Here is a 23799-nt window from a genome sequence, read left to right as displayed (position 1 = left end):
TCAGACATCCATGTACTATGTGTGTTTTCGCTTTTGATTCCAACAAAATCAAAATAAACTGGGAGAACAATAGGAAGTACTGTGGTTTTTAAGCAAATATTTACATATTACACATTGATCCAACTAAATAAACCAGTTTTAATGACGTTTAACAAGATGTATACGTTTTTGTCAGGTCAAACAGAGAGATTTGATCCATCCTGTGAGTGATAACGATGTTAGTAGAGGACAACACTGAACTGGAGAGATATGTATTCAGTTACAGCTTGATGTCGGGTTGTTGGGTCCTCCATACCTTCTAGTAGTATTCATACCTCTGACAGCTGTATGTCTGCCACACCGTAAAAGAGAGGACTGCAGTATATGTCACACAGAGAGCATACTACTGTTTCAATGTAGAGAAATGATGTTTTAAATACAAAGATGCAAACACAACTAACCACACAGCATTATTACTTTATCTTTGGATAAGTTTTATACTTATCAATAGAGCAGTCAGCATTGGGGACATAGTAGTAATGTTCAGAAGTCTAAACAACTTGGGAGATAAAAATGTAAAATCAAAATGTGTTCTTTCAATTTCTCTATTCTTTCAATTACATAAAATGCTTTTTGATAAAACACAGTGACGATAGATAGCAGGCTTTTATGTTGGGATATACTTGACTTCCAGTCTTGAGCACATATGCTAACGTCTGTGTGCAAATCAAAACCAAACCTCCATCACTGTATATAAGACAAGTATGAGAAACTTGCTGTGTATTTCTGAGGCCATTCCTCTAGCTACAAAATCTGTACGTTAATCAACATCATACTTACATTTCATATTTTTCAATTGGCAAGCCAATAGATGGAACGATCACTAAATTCCACTATGTTAACCAATCAGTCTCAGACGAGGATCTTTTACGGTGCCCCTTTACGCTAAATTAGTGGAGAGGTTAATAATGGAGAATACCCACTCAGGGATTTGATAACAAAGGCATTTCACCATCATGCAAAAACACACACTACATGATTTGGAAAGGCACACACCCGTCTACGGTACACAATATGTACGATAACAGACTAATTTCAACCATCATACAAACCCGGGGGTTTCCCCTCTATGTCTATGGGATGTAGATGTGTATCACCTGGATAAGCCCTATGTGCTACAGTGCAGCTTCAGCGGTACGGGTTTGAGGAAACTTACTGAAGGTAATAAGCAGTGCAAGCCTACAGCCATGGTAGAGGTAGAAGATGGGAATAGTGGAGCTCTATGGGGAAATATGGTTTAAAAAAAAAAAAACACTAAACAAATTGTACAATCTTTATTTTAAAATACATAGAACACACCTGTAATAACAAATAAAAGTTGCAAAAAGGCAAGTGATGAAAAATGTAATAAAAAATATACTAGTAATTTCATGTTTCAGCAGAATGTGAGCATCATTTGTGCGTTATTATGCTCTGCTTTCATAATGCAGGCTAATCGTGCGACTTAGCTCCCCTCTTTCTCAGACCACTCCTGGTATCCTCCGGCATAGTTGACGGCCCTGAAACGAGAGTCGGAAGATGTCATCATTTACAAAAAAATCCCAAGGCACAAACACAGTATACAGAGCATTACTGTCAATGTACACTCATACTTTTGGAATCCAAGGCCTCGTGCCTTGTCTGTGGCCACGCCTCCTCGCCGGCCCATCTGACAGTGAAACACCAGCTCAGGGGTATCCAGGGGGGGTTTGGGCACCCCGTATTTGGCCTGGAACTCAGCAGGGTCCAGCGCTAGGGCACTCTCCACTGTATCAACTGGGAGAGGAGATACAGGAAGTTTGCAATAGGACTCCATTTAGAACGCAATAAATATACCAAAATAGCTGGCTCAATGACAACAGTAAATCAAACCTTTCTTGCTCATATTTGGCTGAATTACACCTATATAAATTGGGGTTCATTATGCTTCCAAAGGTTTGGACTCTGGAGAGCAAATTCCAATTGAACCTGAGAGTGTAATTTTACTACAGGACTCCGACTGAAGCTCACCTGGAATATGGATTGATCCTGGAATGTGTCCTCTGTCTACCTCCTCTTTTGTCCGTACATCAACCACCAGAAGACCCTTGTTGCTCTTGGTCAGGAGGGCCTTAAGGTCAGAGTAGGAGATATCCTTATCTGTGGAGAGGTGATTCACAGCTAACTTCATGTTGCTTCCTGGCACTGACCATAACCTCTCTTTGTGGAAACAAACTTGTAAGAAAATAACATGTATTCTACTACAGAGTCAGACAGTGAGAATGCAGAAGTTGCCCCCCAAAAATTACTGTAGAAAAGTGCTGAGTCACTGTACGATACCATGCCCAGCCACTTTCAAACCCCACATAGCCTATCAAATCAACCTGGCGTAACACCGACAAAAATCAATGATTGGCATTTGATCCAATGTATTGTCGTATTATGGCTCACAAAGACAGATGGTCAGTAACGATCTAGCAGCACTGCGAACTACACAATGAAGGTAAATGCAGAATACAATCGTGGCATTCGCACTTACCTGAGTTTGCCATCTTGTTTACTGGTGCGCATTTGAATGGAATATTGATTGTCATGTATCACATTATTTCCTCATTCGTTCCAAGATGATTGTTTGAGCGGTAACCATTGGACGAAATTCTTAAAAAGGAGGGACTTTTGACAGTATTGTAGCCATAGCCAATCAGACCGATTCTTCTTCTTCAACGGTTCATCTTACTCAAGTTTCAAAATAAAAGTTGCATTACTGTTATAGGACATCACTTTTATTACTTCCAGCACTATTCATTTAGTTTCATCAACATATTATGTTCCTTCCATTAAAAACAATCAGTCACACAAACTCAGGCAAAATTATGTAAACACTTTTATTCTAAAAACAATTGCTTTTGTTATTCATAAGTCAGTTTTATTTATTCTACACATGAATCCGACTGCCATAACTCTTCCCTGTCATGATCGAATGGTATACAAGCAGTGGCTACCCGTCATTCAGGGCAGGAGCTCTACCTGTTTTGAACCCCACATTTTTAGGCAAAAAATTGACTTTCCTGTTTTGCATGTTATTTTAATTAATTAATACGTGTCACATATCAGTCTGCAAACAATGTTAAAAAAAAGATCTAGGATTGAGTTAATAAACGTGCATACAAACATGGTCTCTTTTTTGTTTTCTTGAGTAAGGCAGCTCCAAAATGCAGGTGGTTCAGCCTAGCTCAGTGCTTTTTGTGGTGGTAGGGCAAGCCAGCAGAAAATACAGAGCGTGATTGGCTCAGTGTTCTGTCACTCATGGGGACACTACGTCACCGCCAAGTCTAAGGGTAGAGCTAGAAAATTCTAGCTCCTTGGGTGTTGCCATAGAGCTACATTAGAAGTGCCCATCCAAGAAGGCTCAAGGTCATTGGCCACAGTCATTGGCCAAAGTCATCCCCTTAAAATTAAGTCAAATCACATTATATGTACAGTAGCTTTGATTGGACTGATCATGTCAACATCATACTTTCAAAATCTTAGCTAGCAGTCATCATCATGAATCAAGTTGATAATCTACTCATCGGCCATTGGCCATTGGACATAAACATTACACAACAAGTTGGAAATCGCAAATTCAACTATGAGGGGTTTGGAAGGAATCAGTGACAGTGGCTAACTGCAAGCATTACAAAGCAATCACGAGCCTGCTATTCAGTGGAGTGGCTGTGATAAAATGATAAACATTCAACATTGGCCATGCTGTCAATGAAATCTGGGATTAAGGGGCTCTTTTCCAAGTTTAAAATGATAAACATTCAACATTGGCCAGGCTGTCAATGAAGCATAATTTGTGCCGTGCTCAAAACATCTGTTAACTCGGAACTGAGAAAACTTGACTTCAGTGAAATCAAGACAACTGGGAAGTCGGGAATAAACAAGCTCCGACTGGGAAAATAGGTTTTGAACGGTCATCCAACTCGGAATTGTAAATCCGTCGTCTTTCATGAGCTACGACTTGAAGATCAATGACGTTATCATGATTCAACCTGATTTTTTTTCAGAGTTCCCAGTTGTTTTGAAAGCACCATAAATCCAGAGAATGCCAGACTTTGATGACAAAATTTGCCCACGAAGGACCGCTGCGCCACCTTCCTGTTCAATTGAGCACAGCATACAAAAATGTATTGTATGCTGCTGCATAAATTATGTAATATGCCAGGGAGATATGTATACTGTAGCTAAGAAAGTAATACTAAGTGTATGTTGTGTAGTAAGATGTTAGTAGTCCATGTGCCTCATCCTAATAATTTGGTCTTGTTTCACCTCTTAATTTCGCCTACTGTTCTGGTGATGCACATGTAGCCTATAACCTATTTTAGAGAAATGTAATCATTGAATATTGTAAGAGCTTTCACTGTCTGCTTATACACCCCGTTTATTTATCCTATGGTTCTGACTTGGTGTACAGGGAGAACACTGTAAGAACAGCCTATGTTCTGAATTCTGTCGCTGTACATTTCAAAAGTGCTAAACAAAGAGTTATATTAACTACTTCCGTCCTAGCTCGCTCATTAATGTCTTAATCGAAATTACGGATTGCCTCTTATCCTCTTGTCATCCCCTTATGCCATAGTTTGTACATTTCAATTGTCATTAGAAACCGCATTTGTTTAAGCAAGTCAGCCATATCAGCTATGTTTTTTTTAAGTCAGTAAATGAGGCTGAATGAACTGTTTCGCTGCCAGACAAGGCTCCGCTGTTAGCCAGGTGTAGCAGTGGTGAGATGTTGGGACTGCTGTTGGGACAGCTTTATGTAGGCCCTAACAGTTTGTGGGCACCGTTTGTCACTGTTATAGTGCAATTAATGTATTGTTTAGTGTTGTGTAGTGTAATGGCTTTGCTGGCATGCACATCACATTTTTATGCCCCACCAAGATTTACATGTTAAAATCACCACTGTACACAAGTTAATTTGCCAGCAAACAACCTGCAGTCTCTTTAGTCACAAAGCTTCTTAAGCTTTTGTTAGGGTTATTTAGTCCACAAAAGTCAAAAGTTATTATTTCATTTCCATATTCCTAAGTGCAGGATTCTGAACAACCTGAGCCCTGTGCTGGTGAGTCACTGGTGAGGGAAGCCATTTTGTCTCTGTCCCAGTTACTTTACTCTTACATTCTCTGCTACACAGAATTGCATCACAGCGTTCCCTCCGTGCTGTAGGAGGGGTTCCCCAGCCCCTCTGCAGAGTTTTCCCCTGTTTTACACGTCTGTCGCCTCCAGAGGACCAGGGCGACCAAGGAGAGGAGCAGGAGAAATCCCAGCCCCCCTCCGATGACCCCAACTCTTAGGGCCAGGTTGGTGGCCTCAGGGGGGTCGTAGCGGAGGCAGGAGAGCTCCGAGGGGGCACTAGTTCCCGCTATGTTCACTGCCTCCACACACACCTTGACACCTGCCTCTAGTTCCCCCAGCACCCCGCTCCGAGAATCACCCCTGAACTGGAGAGGCGCTCCCTTTCGATCTTCGATCACAACCCGGTATCCAGATACCACAGAGGCTGGAGCGCACCACCGTACCTCTGCCCCTCCATCAGTGCCTGGCACTAGCTTCTGGAGGTGTGGAGCGTGAGGGGGCTCGTCTACCCCGCTTAGCCCAGGGCAGAGGCACCCGGTCTGGGCAGAGAGCTGGGAGCAGGGAATCTGGTTGTCCTGGCAGGGGTGGTAGTCACAGGGCTTGGGCTGCATCGGAACCAGAGTAGAAGCTGATGAGGTTTTGCTGTAATTGGGAGGGGAATGGGAAGCTTTCGCTTCAGTGTAGTCATCTTCGTCGTAGTCAAAGCCCACGCCGGTAACATATTGGATCTTGGGGTGTGTGACCGTCGGGGAGGTGGGGATGGCGTGTGCGAGGAGGGGTCGGGTGTTGATGAGGTGGGTGGGAAGCAGGTCAGGGGTCAGTACTAGTAGAAGGAGCAGAGCCGCCCAATTCCAGCAGAATGACATCATCTCTGTGGGACAGAAATGGAAAGATTATAACCACAAGTAGGAATTAACTACCACATTATTACCGTGTGAACCCATACAGGAGGAGACACAGGATACAACAGACAGAAAGATACAGAACAATAATTTACTGTAGGACAACTGTTTCACAGAGAGATAATGTACTGTAGGACAACTGGTTCACAGAGAGATAATGTACTGTAGGACAACCGGTTTACAGAGAGATAATGTACTGTGAAGACAACTGGTTCACAGAGAGATAATGTACTGTAGGACAATCGGTTCACAGAGAGATAATGTACTGTAGGACAATCGGTTCACAGAGAGATAATGTACTGTGAAGACAACCGGTTCAAAGAGAGATAAACTAATAAGGCTGATTCTCAAGGAGTCAAAAAAAAGTATCCACCAGCTAGTGCTCTCTTCTCAGTTGGCAGGGTGCCAGACAAATCTGTGGGAAACCCGAGCTGTACTCTCAACACATGCTAGTCCTCCTTTTAGCTTCCACATACTTTCATCCATAGAATAACACATCATCAATCTAAACGATTAAATTTGTTGTATGGCTTTATCTGAGTTGATGTTGATTATGTTAATCAATCATTCATCATATTTTTCATTGTTGTGAGAAAGTGAGAAAGATTAAAACAGTCATGCTCTCAAATGTATCACCATAGCAACCAATTGAAAGAAAACTAAAACAAACCAATGCGAGTAGTGATCTTTTACTATACCTGAATTGAAGAATAATAGGATATCTAATGTCTCTTTCCACTCTTCACTCTTCTTTGTTATTTTCTTAACTCTCACATTCTCTCTCTCTTTCTCTCCACATCAGCGTCTTCTTTTATGCTCACCAAACTTTCCCCTCCTTTTTAACACACCCTCATTTTCTCCCCTCTGTGCCCCTTTCTCTCTCTCTCTCTCTCTCTCTCTCTCTCTCGCTCTCTCTTTCTCTTTCTCTCTCTTTCGCTCTCTCTCTCTAGGTCTCCTTGGCTCTTTCAGGAGGGGGGATGGTGTACTGTTCGTTTGTGTCCCTCCTTGCATATCAATTTACTCATCAGTAGCAAGCTTGAGCTGGCTTTTTTGTGTGTGTGTTTTTGTAGGTATATTGTGTGTTGGCTGTTCATGACATCATTGTATGACAAAGTGCCCATGTATTTCTATGTGTGATGTATGTGAATAGAACACGAGTTTGGCATCAGATCATATTAAAGCATGTGACCCACATACTCACATTCAGGTGTGTACGAGAGTGTGTCAGCGTGTGTGAGGGTGAATGCTTGTGTGTGGGTGTGTGTGTGTGTGTGTGTGTGTGTGTGTGTGTGTGTGTGTGTGTGTGTGTGTGTGTGTGTGTGTGTGTGTGTGTGTGTGTGTGAGTGAGAGAGAGAGAGAGAGAGAGAGAGAGAGAGAGAGAGGGAGTGAATGTTTGAGCATTCATGTTTATTGTCACAATCCCCATGGTGTGCATTGTTGCAGACCTGAAGGAGAGGAGGAGGAGGACAGAGATTTGACTCCAGTCCTTATATGGAGGAGAGCTGGCAAGGTGAACAAGCTGGGACATGATAGAAGTAATACCATCTGATTGAGAAAGACAGAGAGCGAGACAGGAAACCAGAATCAGAGCAGGAATCACCTAGCTTCCCCTTTGTCTTGTCCTACACCCCAAAACACAATACTTCCCCTTTGTCTTGTACTACACCCCAAAACACAATACTTCCCTTTGTCTTGTACTACACCCCAAAACACAATACTTCCCCTTTGTCTTGTACTACACCCCAAACACAATACTTCCCTTTGTCTTGTCCTACACCCCAAAACACAATACTTCCCCTTTGTCTTGTACTACACCCCAAAACACAATACTTCCCCTTTGTCTTGTACTATACCCCAAATATTACTGCTACACAACACCTCACCATACCCTGAAGTGCTATTGTTATCTAGTTCTACTACAATCCACAACATGACGCATCATCTTGACTATAAGTTGTAGTTACCTAATACTACCCCCAACATGTTACCTTAAGCCCAAAATATTACAAGTTGTAACTTTATTAGTGGGCGTTATGCAGGGGCTTATCTGAAGTTCAAGTAAATAATTGATGTATGAAGAAATGGAATGTATCAGTGGAGGCTCCTCAGAGGAGGAAAGGGAGGATCACCCTCCTCAGTTAATTTCATAAAAATGTAAATCTTAAAACATTTAAAAGTTATACTTTTAGATAATACGATACTAAATATAACCACATGTCACCAAATAAGGTCTACAGTAACCTGTACAGCACTCTGTAGGGTAGCACCATGGTGTAGCCGAAGGACTGCTAGCTTCGGTCCTCCTCTGGGTACATTGACTTCAATACAAAACCTAAGGAGGCTCATGTTCTCACCCCCTTCCAAAGACATACAAAGTAATTATGACAACTTCCAGAGGACGTCCTCCATCAGAGCTCTTGCAGCATGAACTGACATGTTGTCCACCCAATCAAAAGATCAGAGAATGAATTTAGTACTGAAAACATAAGCTACAATTAGCTAGCACTGCAGTGTATACAACGTGGTGAGTAGTTGACTCAAAGAGAGAGAAAGACAATAGTTAAACAGTTTTGAGCAAATTAATTTCTTCCAAAACGAAGGAGAAGCAAGAAAGAAAGAGAGAAAGAGAGAGATTTTGTCTTTTTTTCACTTTCAGTTTCACTTGCTTAGCTAGCAAATGCAGCTATCTAGTTTAGCCTACTGAAACACCCTGCTCAAACAGAGGGATGCTATGTTAGCTAGCTGGCTTTGATTTTCCAAAACAGCACTGGAACTTTTCCAAGTCAAGGTACGCTTTTGGTATTACTCACTTATTGCCACCAGGGCCCGCCGGTGTAACTGCTTACTGACTGTACACTAATGTTACTGCATGATTATAGCGAGTTTAACTAACGTGTTAGTTCTATTAGCTATGCTGACTATGACGTTACGCTAATATGGTGACAACGATGTAGGCTGTGTGTAGCGGTTTGGCTTGGAAAGTTTTTTTCACCTGGTCACATACAGCTGATGTGTTGTGCATTGAAGTCCACAAGTGAAGGGAAGAGAAGGAATACAACGTGGCTGTTATGAGAGTGAACTGTTTTTACGAATGATCAGGGCTGTATTCATTCCCTGATTCTGTTGAAAAACGTTTCTTAAACGAAAGCAAATGGAAACTTTCATTCATAGGCTAGATTGTAGCAATCTCATGATGGGTATAGGGAAAATGTGAGTATCATGTTGTAGCCTAAACCTATCGATGTTACATTGAACTGGGAGAATGGAATATGAATGAGTCATCCAATATGCTGTAATAGAAATAAGGTCATACTCATGAAAAAAAATCTTAAACAGCACTGATCGCCACTGGAATGTATGAATCATGAAGTGAGACTATAGGTACTAACATGACATAACATAAATCATACTATCATGACATCACATAAATCATGCTAACATGACATCACATAAATCATGCTAACATGACATCACATAAATCATGCTAACATGACATCACATAAATCATGCTAACATGACATCTCTCACTGACAAGAATGGAAGAACACTGACAACATACTCAAACATACTTTACCTTCAGCATTTCCTCGTGTTTGTTTTGTTGTTAACTTCTACTTGAGTCTGGTTCTAACCAGATGGAAACAGGGGAACAGATGGAAACAGAGAACCAGATGGAAACAGGAGAGCAGATGGAAACATGGGATCAGATGGAAACAGAGTGCAGATGGAAACAGAGAGCAGATAGAAACATGGGACCAGATGGAAACAGGAGAGCAGATGGAGACATGGGACCAGATGGAAACAAAGGGCAGATGGAAACAGAGCCCAGATGGAAACAGGAGAGCAGATGGAATCATGGGACCAGATGTAAACAGAGAGTAGATGGAAACATGGGACCAGATGGAAACATGGGGCCAGATGGAAACAGGGGCCCAGATGGTAACAGTGTACAAGATGGAAACTGGGGACAGATGTAAACAGGAGTGCAGACGGAAACGTGGCACATGTCAGACAATATCTACCAGCATGGATCACTGGATATGTGCATGTTGGTACTGCTAATGTAGCAGGCCTTGAACAGTTCCTTAAAAACATAAACACCTATTCAGTCCATTTGTTTTCACATTCATGAATAGCCAACAAGTACTTTTAAGTGGATAATTTATCATGTACATTTCCATGAGTCTAGACTGTCAGGGACAATCATTGCTAGATGCTGTCTGGTCATGTACCCTGAGATGAAACCATGCATGTCCCTTCAGGAGACTGTCTAGCACAGTGCGTCACATAAAATATTGTTTTGTCTGAAAGTATTTTCCCCACTGCGTCACTGTGTGCCAATGACTACAGGTATGAGGGTGAGGGTGTCACCTTTCCATAGAAGAAGTTTGCTTTTAATGCGAACCACACCAGAATCACACACATCAGCTATGGAATACAGACAGGGACTATTGATTTGTTTTTGATCCACTGACAGGCATAAACCAGTGAATTGAATTACATAGAACGAACTGTATCACTTTCAGAACCCTGAGCGAAAAGAATGTGATGTGAGTCACAGCTGTGTGATAATGGTTCTGCCAGCGCCACCCCACTCCCTGCTGGCTGCTGCTGCATGTTCAGGCATGCTGAACATTACTTACATTACCTCTCTCATCCTCTCTCTCTCACACTCACTCAACCTCTCTTTCTTACCCTCCCTCTCTCCCACTCACCCTCTATCCCACTCACCCTCTCTCTCTTTCCCACTCACCCACCCTCTCACCCTCTATCTCCCATTCACCCCCTCTCTCTGCCACTTACCCCCTCTGTCACCCACTCACCCTCTCCCACCCTTTCTCAATCAGTTCCGGTCTGATCCAGACAGCATGCATCATTCGCCCTGCTGACGTCTCAGTCTTTTCTCTGCTGAGAGACCAGCTGACCCCAGTCCCTGTCATTCCTCTGTGTTCTTGAGCCTGGACCCCCCGCCTCCACCTCTCAGGGGAATTAAAGAATCCCAGAATCAACAGGAAATCATTGACCATCTTTCTCCTGGGCCCCCTGACCTTTGACCCCTTACATGTGTGAACTGCCGGAAAGTTCTAGAAACAGGACTCCTCAATCATCTTTTTATAGGTTTCATAAAGGAGTGGGATGATGCTCCCACAGAGATAAATCCTATAATATAGGGATCTATGATTATAAAACAAAGTCATCAGTGCATCGAGCCAGAGGGATTGAAAGATCAGGAGAGACAAAGGACACTTATCTACAGCCATACACTGAGATCGGTCAACTGTTGCATGTTGGCCCCATCCAATGGAGAAAGTTAGCTATTGCATCACAGCTGTGGCCTATGATTAAGGATTTTTTTTTTTACTGTTATTTTCAGCATTGTCCACTACATTTACGTCATTTAGCAGAGGCTCTTATCCAGAGCAACTTACAGTAGTCAATACATAGATTTCATTTTAATTTCATGCATTTTTTTATTTTATTTATTTTTTGCACTGGCCCCCCGTGGGAATTGAACCCACGACCCTGGCGTTGCACACACCATGCTCTACCAACTGAGCCACAGGGAAAGCTAGGTTTGCTGCAGGTAGAAAATCTTAGGAAATGCATTGTAATTGACACAAGCTGTCTTCAATCAATCAATCGATTAATCAATCAATGTCTGGTTGTGTGAGCATTTGGTGGGGAGGTGTAGCTCTAAGAATTTTAATTGCACAAAGCCTATTATTTGGTAGGGAATACCATTTGTAGATCACTGATTCTACACCTCACTTTGCTCAAGCTGATCCTCTCCAATGGACTCGGAAGTAGTAGCTAAAAATGTGTCAAATAGGGGAAGTTTAGAGACGCAATGAGCTGTAGAAACAATAACAAAGCATACTCCTCGCACCTGTTTCAGTAAAAAGCTGAGGGATAGGGCTGGAGAAATGTAACTACTCTCAAATTCATAGATAGCTATGGATGCAAGGACGGACCATCCATGATATCAAAATTATAGTTTACTGTTAACCATGTTTTGAGGCTGTATAATGTTTGTTTACATTTACTTTGAAAAACAAGCTTATTTTGGGTTCTGATGGTGTATGACCGTTGAATTAAGCTCATGAGACATTTCTAAGTTATATTCTTGAAGAATTTTGGGCACTTATCATTAATTTATTAGTCCAAAAATGGATATAGCAACTGCTAATTGCCCACTTCAAGGGAAGAGTCAATGAAACCAACTATGGAAGTATGTTGTAGCGAAATCGAGGCCTTGAGCCCAGATCTATTGACTGTCAAGCCAACACATTAACCATTACGCCAAGAGGTTTGACAGGGGCTACCTCTTTAAATGCAGTCATAGAAGAAGCCTGCTTTACAAGCCTCAATTTCCGTCATTAGACGTAAATCGCATGTTTTAACAGCATTTTATTCTGATCTAAAATGCAGATGTATGGGATGTGATGGATACTGTGCATATTTTCCCTTAACACAGAGGCCGCACAGGGTTGTGTGCTTAATCCCCTCCTGTACTCCCTGTTCACCCACGACTGTGTGACCACGCACGACTCCAACACCATTATCAAGTTCACTGACGACACAACGGCGATAGGCCTGATCACCGTCGTGATAGGCCTGATCATCACTCATCGGCGACGATGAGTCAGCCTACAGGGAGGAGGTCAGTGACCTGACAGTGTGGTGCCGGAGCATCAACCTCTCCCTCAACGTCAGTAAGACCAAGGAGCTGATCATGGACTACAGGAAACAGGGGGGGGTGAGCACGCCCCCATCCACATCGGCGGGGCAGCAGTGGAGCAGGTAGACAGCTTCAAGTTCCTCAGTGTCCAAATCACTAAAGACTTAAAATGGTTAAAACACACACGCACAGTCGTGAAGAAGGTGCGACAGTGCCTCTTCCCCCTCAGGAGATTGAAAAAGCCTGTCATGGGCCTGCAAATTTTGTTGTGATGGTGCCGGAGGGGAAGGCTGCTGTCTTATCGGCTCTTAACCAACCATGCTATTTTGTTTGTTTTTTCGCTTGTTTTGTACATAATGTTGCTGCTACCATCTCTTATGACTGAAAAGAGCTTCTGGACATCAGAACTGCGATTTCTCACCTCAAACTGGACAAAGAGTTCTTCTTCAATGAGTCAGACGGGAGGGATATAATACAGACACCCGACCAGGCCCAGATCCCCGTTATCCGCTGGTGAAGGAAACGCAGATTTCGCAGAAAGAGATCAGGGTGCCTTGTGAGGATTACGCGATGGGTGGCTAATCTGCCCATGCCTTCTGTCCTGCTAGCTAACGTTCAATCGCTGGAAAATAAATGGGACGAACTGAAAGCGCGTTTATCCTACCAACGGGACATTAAAAACTGTAATATCTTAAGTTTCACCGAGTCGTGGCTGAACAACGACATTAAGAACATACAGCTGGCGGGTTATACACTCTATCGGCAAGACAGAACAGCAGCCTCTGGTAAGACACGGGACGGGGGCCTATGCATTTATGTAAACAACAGCTGGTGCACGATATCTAAGGAAGTCTCGAGGTTTTGCTCGCCTGAGGTAGAGTATCTCATGATAAACTGTAGACCACACTATCTACCTAGAGAGTTTTCATCAATATTTTTCGTAGCTGTCTACATACTACCACATACCTATGCTGGCACTAAAACCGCACTCAATGAGCTGTATACCGCCATAAGAAAACAGGAAAACGCTCATCCAGAGGCCGCGCTCCTAGTGTCTGGGAAGTTTAATGCAGGGAAACTTAAATCAGTTTTACCTCATTTCTATCAGCATGTTAGGGGAAAGAAATTCTAGACCACCTTTACTCCACACACAGAAACGCGTACAAAGCTTTCCCTCGCCCTCCATTTGGCAAATCTGACTATAATTATAATCTCCTGATTCCTGCTTACAAACAAAAATTAAAGCAGGAAGCACCAGTGACTCGGTCTATAAAAACGTGGTCAGATGAAGCAGATACTAAACTACAGGACTGTTTTGCTAGCACAGACTGGAATATGTTCCGGGATTCTTCGATGTCATTGAGGAGTACACCACATCAGTCACTGGCTTTATCAATAAGTGCATCAAGGATGTCGTCCCCACAGTGACTGTACGTAAATATCCCAACCAGAAGCCATGGATGACAGGCAACATTTGCACTGAGCTAAATAGTAGAGCTGCCGCTTTCAAGGAGCAGGACTCTAACCCGGAAGTTTATAAGAAATCCCGCTATGCCCTCCAACGAACCATCAAACAGGCAAAGCATCAATACAGGACTAAGATCGAATCGTACTACCCCAGCTCCGATGCTCGTCTGATGTGGCTGGGCCTGCAAACTATTACAGACTACAAAGGGAAGCACACCCGAGATCTGCCCAGTGACACGAGCCTATCAGATGAGCTAAATAACGTCTATGCTTGCTTCGAGGCAAGTAACACTGAAACATGCATGAGATCATCAGCTGTTCCGGACGACTGTGTGATCACGCTCTCCGGAGCCGATGTAAGACCTTTAAGCAGGTCAACATTCACAAGGCCGCAGGGCCAGACGGATTACCAGAACGTGTACTCCGAGCATGCGCTGACCAACTGGCAGTGTCTTCACTGACATTTTCAACCTCTCCCTGTTTGAGTCTGTAATACCAACATGTTTCAAGGAGACCACCATAGTCCCTGTCCCCAAGAACACTAAGGTAACCTGCCTAAATGACTACCGACCCGTAACACTCATGTCTGTAGCCATGAAATGCTTTGAAAGGCTGGTCATGGCTCACATCAACACCATTATCCCAGAAACCCTAGACCCACTCCAATTTGCATACCGCACCAACAGATCCACAGATGATGCAATCTCTATTGCACTCCACACTGCCCTTTCACACCTGGACAAAAGGAACACCTATGTGAGAATGCTATTCATTGACTACAGCGCAGCGTTCAACACCAATAGTACCCTGAAAGCTCATCACTAAGCTAAGGACACTGGGACTAAACACCTCCCTCTGCACCTTGATCCTGGACTTACTGACGGGCCGCCCCCAGGTGGTAAGAGTAGGTAGCAACACATCCGCCACGGTGATCCTCAACACAGGGGCCCCTCAGGGTTGCGTGCTCAGTCCCCTCCTGTACTCCCTGTTCACTCATGACTGCATGGCCAGGCACGACTCCAACACCATCATTAAGTTTGCTGATGACACAACAGTGGTAAGCCTGATCACCGACAACGATGAAACAGCCTATAGGGAGGAGGTCAGAGACCTGACCGTGTGGTGCAAGGACTACAACCTCTCCCTCAACGTGATCAAGACAAAGGAAATGATTGTGGACTACAGGAAAAGGAGGACCAAGCACGCCCCCATTCACATCGACTGGGCTGTAGTGGAGCAGGTTGAGAGCTTCAAGTTCCTTGGCGTCCACATCACCAACAAACTAACATGGTCCAAGCACACCAAGATAGTCGTGAAGAGGGCACGACAAAACCTATTCCCCCTCAGGAGACTGAAAAGATTTGGCATGAGTCCTCAGATCCTCAAAAGGTTTTACAGCTGCACCATCGAGAGCATCCTGACGGGTTGCATCACTGCCTGGTATGGCAACTGCTCAGCCTCCAACCGCAAGACACAACAGAGGATAGTGCGTACGGCCCAGTACATCACCGGGGCCAAGCTTGCTGCCATCCAGGACCTCTATACCAGGTGGTGTCAGAGGAAGGCCCTAAAAATGATCAAAGACTCCAGCCACCCTAGTCATTGACTGTTCTCTCTGCTACTGCACAGTAAGCGGTACCGGAGCGTCAAGTCTAGGTCCAAGAGGCTCCTAAATAGCTTCTACCCCCAAGCCATAAGACTCCTGAACATCTAATCAAATGGCTACCCAGACTATTTGAATTGCCCCCCCCCCCCCGCCGAACGCTGCTGCTACTCTCTGTTATTATCTATGCATAGTCACTTTAATAGCTCTACCTACCTGTACATATTACCTCAACTACCTCTACACCGGTATCCTCGCACATTGACTCTGTACCGGTACCCCCTGTATATAGCCCCGCTATTGTTATTTACTGCTGCTCTTTAATCATTTGTTATTCTTATCTCTTACTCTTTTTTAGGTGTTTTCTTAAAACTGCATTGTTGGTTAAGGTCTTGTAAGTAAGCATTTCACTGTAAGGTCTACACCTGTTGTATGTGACAAATACAATTTGATTTGATTAGATTTGAAATCCTGAAAAGGTCACACAGCTGTAACATTGAGAGAATTTAGACTGTTTGCATCACTGCTTGGTATGGCAATAGCACCGCCCTCGATTGCATGGCGCTACAGAGGGTTGTGCGGACAGCGCAGTACATTACTGGGGCCGAGCTTCCTGCATCCAGGACCTCTATATTAGGCTGTGTGAAAAGAAGAGCCGGAAAATCGTCAAAGACCCCAACCACCCAAGCCATAGACTATTTAGCATTTTGGGGCTTTGAGTTTGCAAGAAAGGCATTTCATTGTACTTGTGCGTGTGACATTAAAACTTGAAACTTGATCAAATTGGCTGCATCATGGCTGAGTGAAGTTAAATCAGTTGCTATACACCCGATACAACGCTGCGCCGAGAAATTGTTATGTTGACACTTTTTCGCGGGAAACTGTATCCTTCGACAGTTGCAACATTGTAACAATAGACCAAAGTTGCTATATTTTGTGGAGAATGCTGCGGGCCCATACCATCAACATCATTCATTGAGTTGCGGCTGCGGCTGCGCCTGCGCCTTCCACTGTAGTTCGAGTCGTGTATGGCAGAGGCAGCAGAAGGGGTGGGGCGACATTCGAGTCTTTCCGTAATCTCGTACTGCAGGAATTTTTAATCCATCCCTGAGCTCGGTCATTGGTGACGGAGGTCGTGGAGGAGGGGGTTATTTTCTGTGTTGGCACGGTGGTCCTGAAAACCCCGGTTCGAGAGATTCACATATTCCAATGTAACATTAAACCCATGAAAGAGGAGGAGCCGACACACATTTATTTACAGATTAGGCTACACGATGTGGACAGCGGTGACTCTGTGCAGCGCCAGGACGAGATTCAGTTGAGGTTGGCGAGCAGCAGACGTTTTCACAGGTTGATTTACATTTTTCACGGAGCAGGAAAGCAAAAGTGAAATATTTTCTGGCGTCATCATTTCCCCTGTAAATAGGCTTCATGGACACCTGCTTTATACCATGATAAATAAATAAGACGTGCCTGTCCTTTCACTATACAACCGATTTTATAGCAGCACTTCGGATACTGAACTTGGTGCTGGGACTTGACTTTGCCTTCAATTACTGAAAGAGCAGAAAGAATCCTACTTTTTATTTTCTATAGACAGTCCTTGTCAATCAATAGGCTACTGTCGCTGTCTGATGCATGAGCGATGCACCCAGAACACAACAGTAACCCCTCTACTGGACAGGATAAAATGGGGGTCAACGGGATAGGAGAAAATCGGACCGAGGAGGAAGTATCGAGCGGCGAGCCGCCGACCGAAAACTGTGATGAGGCTACTCCTGACTCTGTAATTGAGCAGAACGCTGGTTCTCTCCAAGACCAAGAGAACCAGCGAGCACAGGAGAACCAGGGACAGGACCTGGTAGATAGCGAATGCAAGATTCCACATGAGGACAGTACTATCCAGCTCATCGAGGCTGGATGTCTCGATTGTAAACCCGGTGTGTCCCCGGATTCTCAGTCCCCGGCACCGATGCCAGGGCAGAGCCCCGGGTTCGTCCCACCCGAGGGCGGGTTCGGCTGGTTAGTTGTTTTTGCTGCTACCTGGTGTAATGGATCCATCTTCGGGATACAGAACTCCTTCGGTATCCTCCACATGATGCTGGTGAAAGACCACGCAGACCCCAATGACAAAACGTCGCAGTTTAAAGTAGGTGAGTCTGTCCTGTAACTGTTGCACCTGTTAAAGTTAGCCTACTGATGGTGACTTACTGTTGAAGGTAAGCGAGAAGGGTCAAATTAACTCAGTCAGAACTATACTGAACGAAAATATAAGTGCAACAATTTCAGCAATTTGACTGAGTTACAGTTCAAATAAGGAAATCAGTCAGTTGAAATAAATTCATTAGGCCCTAATCTTTGGATTTCACATGACTGGGCCGGGGCGCAGCCAAGGGTGGGCCAAGGAGGGCATATCCTCACCCACTTGGAAGCCAGGCCCACCCACTGGGGAGCCAGGCCCAGCCAATCAGAATGAGTTTTTCCACACTAAAGGGCTTTATTACTGACGTAAATACTCCTCAGTTTCATCAGCTGGCAGGTCTCAGACGATCCCGCAGGTGAAGAAGCCGAATGTGGAGGTCCTGTGCTGGTGTGGTTACGGGGCTGGTTGGACATACTGCCAAATTCTCTGAAATTACGTTGGAGGTGGCTTATGGTAGAGAAATGAACATTAAATTATCTGGCAACAGCTCTGGTGGACATTCCTGCCATCAGCATTCCAATTGCATGCTCGCTCAAAATTTGAGACGTCTGTGGCATTGTGTTGTGTGACAAAACTGCACATTTTAGAGTGGAGTTTTATTGTGCACAGCACAGCTTCTTGATATGTCACACCTGCCAGGTGGATGGATTATTTTAGCGAAGGAGAAATGCTCACTAATAGGGATGTAAACAAATTTGTGCGCAAAATTTCAGATACATTTTGTGCATATGGAACATTTCTGGGAACTTTTATTTCAGCTCATGGAACATGGGGCCAACACTTTACATGTTGTGTTTATATTTTTGTTCACTATAGAAGAATGCCCAGCATTGTCTCAAGAAGATATTGAAGTAAAACATGAATGACATTTTGGATTATTGATCGTATCCATCTTTGCTCTTCAGATGTGTCAGAGAATTTAGGCTACTACTTCAGTCTCAGCATCATGTGTCTGAAGACTCTTCAGCCTTCTTCAGTCTACAGTCTACTTCAGCCTACTTTAAGTTATTGTATAGACTATACCCAGGCCATATAGCACCAGAGTTGCCTTACATTAACTTTCTGGTCACGGCTCTAATTCTTTCATACTGCTGGATAACATGCGTCCTAATGTTCTCCGCTCATGTTGTTCATTTATTTTCCATGTGACAAAGGCACTAGTGTGTGCCACTATATTGTGGCCTCAATCTTCACCCCCAATCTGTTTAGGATTACTATCAGGCTTTTCTTTTATAACACACACACACACACACACACACACACACACACACACACAGCTCTTTTGCCTCACTACATCAAGGCCGTCACAAAGCGTGTCAGAGTAGGAGTGCTGATCTAGGATCAGGTCCCATCCTGTTCATGTGATCTAATTCATTATGATATTTAAGGGAAAACTGAGGCTCTTAGTGTATACAGGCCCTGATGCAGGCCAGGGATGACCTACAGTATAAGGGGTAACTCTTTAGTGTATACAGGCCCTGATGCAGGCCAGGGATGACCTACAGTATAAGGGGTAACTCTTTAGTGTATTCAGGCCCTGATGCAGGCCAGGGATGACCTACAGTATAAGGGGTAACTCTTTAGTGTATTCAGGCCCTGATGCAGGCCAGGGATGACCTACAGTATAAGGGGTAACTCTTTAGTGTATTCAGGCCCTGATGCAGGCCAGGGATGACCTACAGTATAAGGGGTAACTCTTTAGTGTATTCAGGCCCTGATGCAGGCCAGGGATGACCTACAGTATAAGGGGTAACTCTTTAGTGTATTCAGGCCCTGATGCAGGCCAGGGATGACCTACAGTATAAGGGGTAACTCTTTAGTGTATACAGGCCCTGATGCAGGCCAGGGATGACCTACAGTATAAGGGGTAACTCTTTAGTGTATACAGGCCCTGATGCAGGCCAGGGATGACCTACAGTATAAGAGGTAACTCTTTAGTGTATACAGGCCCTGATGCAGGCCAGGGATGACCTACAGTATAAGGGGTAACTCTTTAGTGTATACAGGCCCTGATGCAGGCCAGGGATGACCTACAGTATAAGGGGTAACTCTTTAGTGTATACAGGCCCTGATGCAGGCCAGGGATGACCTACAGTATAAGGGGTAACTCTTTAGTGTATACAGGCCCTGATGCAGGCCAGGGATGACCTACAGTATAAGGGGTAACTCTTTAGTGTATACAGGCCCTGATGCAGGCCAGGGATGACCTACAGTATAAGGGGTAACTCTTTAGTGTATTCAGGCCCTGATGCAGGCCAGGGATGACCTACAGTATAAGGGGTAACTCTTTAGTGTATTCAGGCCCTGATGCAGGCCAGGGATGACCTACAGTATAAGGGGTAACTCTTTAGTGTATTCAGGCCCTGATGCAGGCCAGGGATGACCTACAGTATAAGGGGTAACTCTTTAGTGTATACAGGCCCTGATGCAGGCCAGGGATGACCTACAGTATAAGGGGTAACTCTTTAGTGTATTCAGGCCCTGATGCAGGCCAGGGATGACCTACAGTATAAGAGGTAACTCTTTAGTGTATTCAGGCCCGGATGCAGGCCAGGTACGTGCGGTTAGTTTGCACTTCTATAAATGATTCACAGTAGGTGAGGAGGGATGAGGGACAGGCATTGTGGTATAGGTGAGGCTATAGTCTGTCCACGGCTCAGTTGTCATTGAGCTGCAGCTCAGTTAGTGTTTTAATGTTTAACAGCTTAGGTGCCACCACAGACACTCACCGTGAGACCTTGAGTTCTCAACCACTTATATTGTTAGGATTGAACGTTTGTGGCTTTAGGATGAAACATGTTTGTCGCTTTAGGATGAAACATGTTTGTGGCTTTAGGATAAAACATGTTTGTGGCTTTAGGATAAAACATGTTTGTGGCTTTAGGATAAAACATGTTTGTGGCTTTAGGATAAAACATGTTTGTGGCTTTAGGATGAAACATGTTTGTGGCTTTAGGATGAAACATGTTTGTGGCTTTAGGATAAAACATGTTTGTGGCTTTAGGATGAAACATGTTTGTGGCTTTAGGATAAAACATGTTTGTGGCTTTAGGATGAAACATGTTTGTGGCTTTAGGATGAAACATGTTTGTGGCTTTAGGATGAAACATGTTTGTGGCTTTAGGATGAAACATGTTTGTGGCTTTAGGATGAAACATGTTTGTGGCTTTAGGATGAAACATGATTGTGGCTTTAGGATAAAACATGTTTGTGGCTAAAAAGAAAGCCAATTGACTTTTCTCTAACACTCTCTCAATTCTCAGAAAGGGTCTGACGATGGCCCCTAGGTTCATTTTTAGGACCGAGATATGTTTACCTCTGTATCCATTCTTGCTATGGAAGTGTACACGTTCTCAGGTTTTCAACTGAAACTTTTAGGCCATCATCCAGGGGAGAGGTCTTTCCTCTCTCCCAAAACAACGACCCCAGTTTAATCAGATGACTAGTGTCAACAATTCTCCCTCTCTTATTTTCCCTTCGTTAAGACTTTTTAAATGTTTGGTTCCAGTCAGGATCCTGATTTCTAATCTTAAAAAAGGCGTCCACTGTTCTCATATCAAAAGGAATTAGACTAGTGAGCTGTAGTCAGATCCCCCAGCTCCACTAGCTCGCCCCGGGAAACAGTACTGTGCAGAAGGGGCTTCTGAGGGGAGGACGGCTCATAATAATGTCTGGAACGGAGCAAATGGAATGGCATCAAACGCAAAGAAACCATGTGTTTGATGTTGTTGTTACCATTCCACCTATTCCACTCCAGCCATTACCACGTGCCCGTCCTCCCCAATTAAGGTGCCACCAACCTCCTGTGGGGCTTATTGACTGCCTGGCACAGAATCACATCTCTCAGCTGAGCCCACCCTGAGTGCAGTGCCCAGGCCAGTACCCACTCCAAATACCTCTCTGGAGTGAGACATGAAGGAGAATTTACATTGATGTGAACTCTGTGAAATCAGTGCCCATTGCCCAGTTAAAAACATATCCACTGTAAGACACACTAGTTCTCCTCATAAGAGCCATGAGGAGGGAAATGAGGTACCAATCACTTCCCAGTGGTGCTTGTTTTGATCAATGAGTCCGGATCTCTACGAAACATCATGTCATGTTTAGATTATTACTATGTAATTACTCAGGTACAAATAATGGCCTGAGATTATCTGGGGTTATCAACAACAATAGGTTAAGTGTGTAGAAGGATCCACATGTCAAGATGGAAGAAATCCTTTCATCAAAACAATAGTTTCATGATCTTAACCAGGTGGGTGAGAGGGGAATCAACAAAGGAGTGCCTGAGGCGGCGAGTTATGGAGGTATCACGGTGAAGCAAAGGAAGGAAGGAAGGGAGTGAGGGAGGGACATGTAAGAAAAGAGAACGAGAGGTGGAAGGAGTGAGGGAACATCCAGTTCCTTGAAGTTAATACCGTTTGTTTCCCAAATGCAGGTTGGCATTTATTGTCATGAATCTTGCCCTGGAGGCAGCTCTGAAGAGTGTTCACTAGTTGGCACAGCCACAAAGTCATAAAATCAGATTTTAAACGTAACCCTAACCACACAGCTAACCCTAACCTCAAAATTAAGACAAAAAAGCACATTTTTGGTTTCATTCATTTTTACCATGTAGCAAATTTTGAATTTGCAGCTGGACCATTAGCAGAAATTGCAAATTTCTGCCTCCAGGACAAGATTAATGACAATTTATATCAATATGCGTCCCAAAAGGCACCATATTACCTTTGTGATACACTACTTTAGACCAGGGCTAATAGGGCTCAAGTCAAAGGTAGGGCACTGAATAGGGAATAGTGTTTCATTTGGGATGTACCCACTGTAAATCTGAGAGCGTTGTCTTGGTGAATGCAGAATGGTGGAAACTTTGCTTTCACATATCAAATCGCATACTGACCAGTGATTAATTACCTGAAGGAGAGAAGTAAGGGTTAGGAGAGAAGGAAGGAAAGGGGAGTGAGGGGAGTAAAGAGATTGAGAGGGTGATGGACATACAGTATGGGGTGAGTGATCCCAGGTCAGGGAGTTGCTAAAAGAGATACAGACTCACAAGGCTTGGAATGGCTATGGGTTCCAGTGAAATAGAGTCAGGGATTTATTGAGGGGGTGTCTGTCCTGTTATTGTAGCTTTCTGGACTCTAAAAGAACTGTTATGGCACTGCTCATAAGGGTTATTTACTGTTAGCACCTTATGTCTTTATTCAACCACCGGAAATGCATTTTATGTTGGCTGTCTTTGGGGACTTGATGTCCTATGACCTGAAACATGAATAGAGAGCAAACATGACAGTCTGGTGCCATTCATTTACAGCACAACAAACAAGAATCCTCTTACTCCATCTGTCTGGACCTGCTGGCTCAGCGCATTTTACTACATTTTATTTGCCATGAAAAAGAAATAGCTCATCTGGCTTACAGACTGAGGGAAATGTTTAAAATGCCACAGATATCTCGCGCACATTGACCAAGATTTAAACACTTATTGTTTAAAATATAGACACTAGTTCATACATAACATTCCTGCGTACAGTACACTACAGCAGTGGTTCTCAACCAGGGGTACTAGGACCCTGGGGGTACTTGGCCTATCCACAGGGGGTACTTGAAAAGACTCCTGAGTCTATAGGGTTAGTGGTAAAATGCACACGAGGGGGTACTTCAGGGGTACTCGGGACAAAGCAAAATTCAGTTGGTGGTCCAGTAACCAAAAAAGGTTGGGAACCACTGCACTACAGCACAGTATTATGGTCAGTTAAATAGGAATAGAATACAGTTGTATGCAGTAATGGAACTATCCCTAAAATTGGCAGTTGGTCCATAATTT

General features: G+C 43.9%; 3 protein-coding genes across 3 annotated transcripts in view; 1 reads left to right on the top strand and 2 right to left on the bottom strand.

Annotated features, from left to right (window-relative positions):
• Positions 1–1298: 1298 nt before the first annotated feature.
• Positions 1299–2683, bottom strand: tstd1 (thiosulfate sulfurtransferase like domain containing 1). Its single transcript, XM_014198920.2, has 4 exons — positions 2537–2683; positions 2029–2157; positions 1632–1794; positions 1299–1538 (listed from the first exon to the last, which is right to left on the bottom strand). The coding sequence occupies exons 1-4, from the start codon at positions 2589–2591 to the stop codon at positions 1484–1486; spliced, it is 402 nt and encodes a 133-aa protein (XP_014054395.1). The 5' UTR covers positions 2592–2683; the 3' UTR covers positions 1299–1483.
• A 185-nt stretch (positions 2684–2868) lies between these two features.
• On the bottom strand, positions 2869–6965 carry LOC106604363 (leucine-rich repeat neuronal protein 4). The gene is made up of 2 exons (XM_014198919.2): positions 6719–6965; positions 2869–5989 (listed from the first exon to the last, which is right to left on the bottom strand). Exon 2 carries the CDS (start codon positions 5985–5987, stop codon positions 5184–5186), a length of 804 nt encoding a protein of 267 aa, XP_014054394.2. The 5' UTR covers positions 5988–5989; positions 6719–6965; the 3' UTR covers positions 2869–5183.
• Positions 6966–16864: 9899 nt separating this feature from the next.
• LOC106604362 (monocarboxylate transporter 8-like) overlaps positions 16865–23799 on the top strand; it is a 36486-nt gene continuing 29551 nt past the window's right edge. The window contains exon 1 of the mRNA XM_014198918.2: positions 16865–17922. Coding sequence (XP_014054393.1) covers positions 17415–17922 — 508 coding nt within the window. The 5' untranslated portion in view covers positions 16865–17414. The remainder of the gene's footprint in view (positions 17923–23799) is intronic.

Source organism: Salmo salar, chromosome ssa05 (genome assembly GCF_905237065.1).
Source record: "Salmo salar chromosome ssa05, Ssal_v3.1, whole genome shotgun sequence".
NCBI lineage: Eukaryota > Metazoa > Chordata > Actinopteri > Salmoniformes > Salmonidae > Salmo > Salmo salar.
Note: the sequence above shows the minus strand (reverse complement) of the source record. Positions and strands in the feature narration are given on the sequence as shown.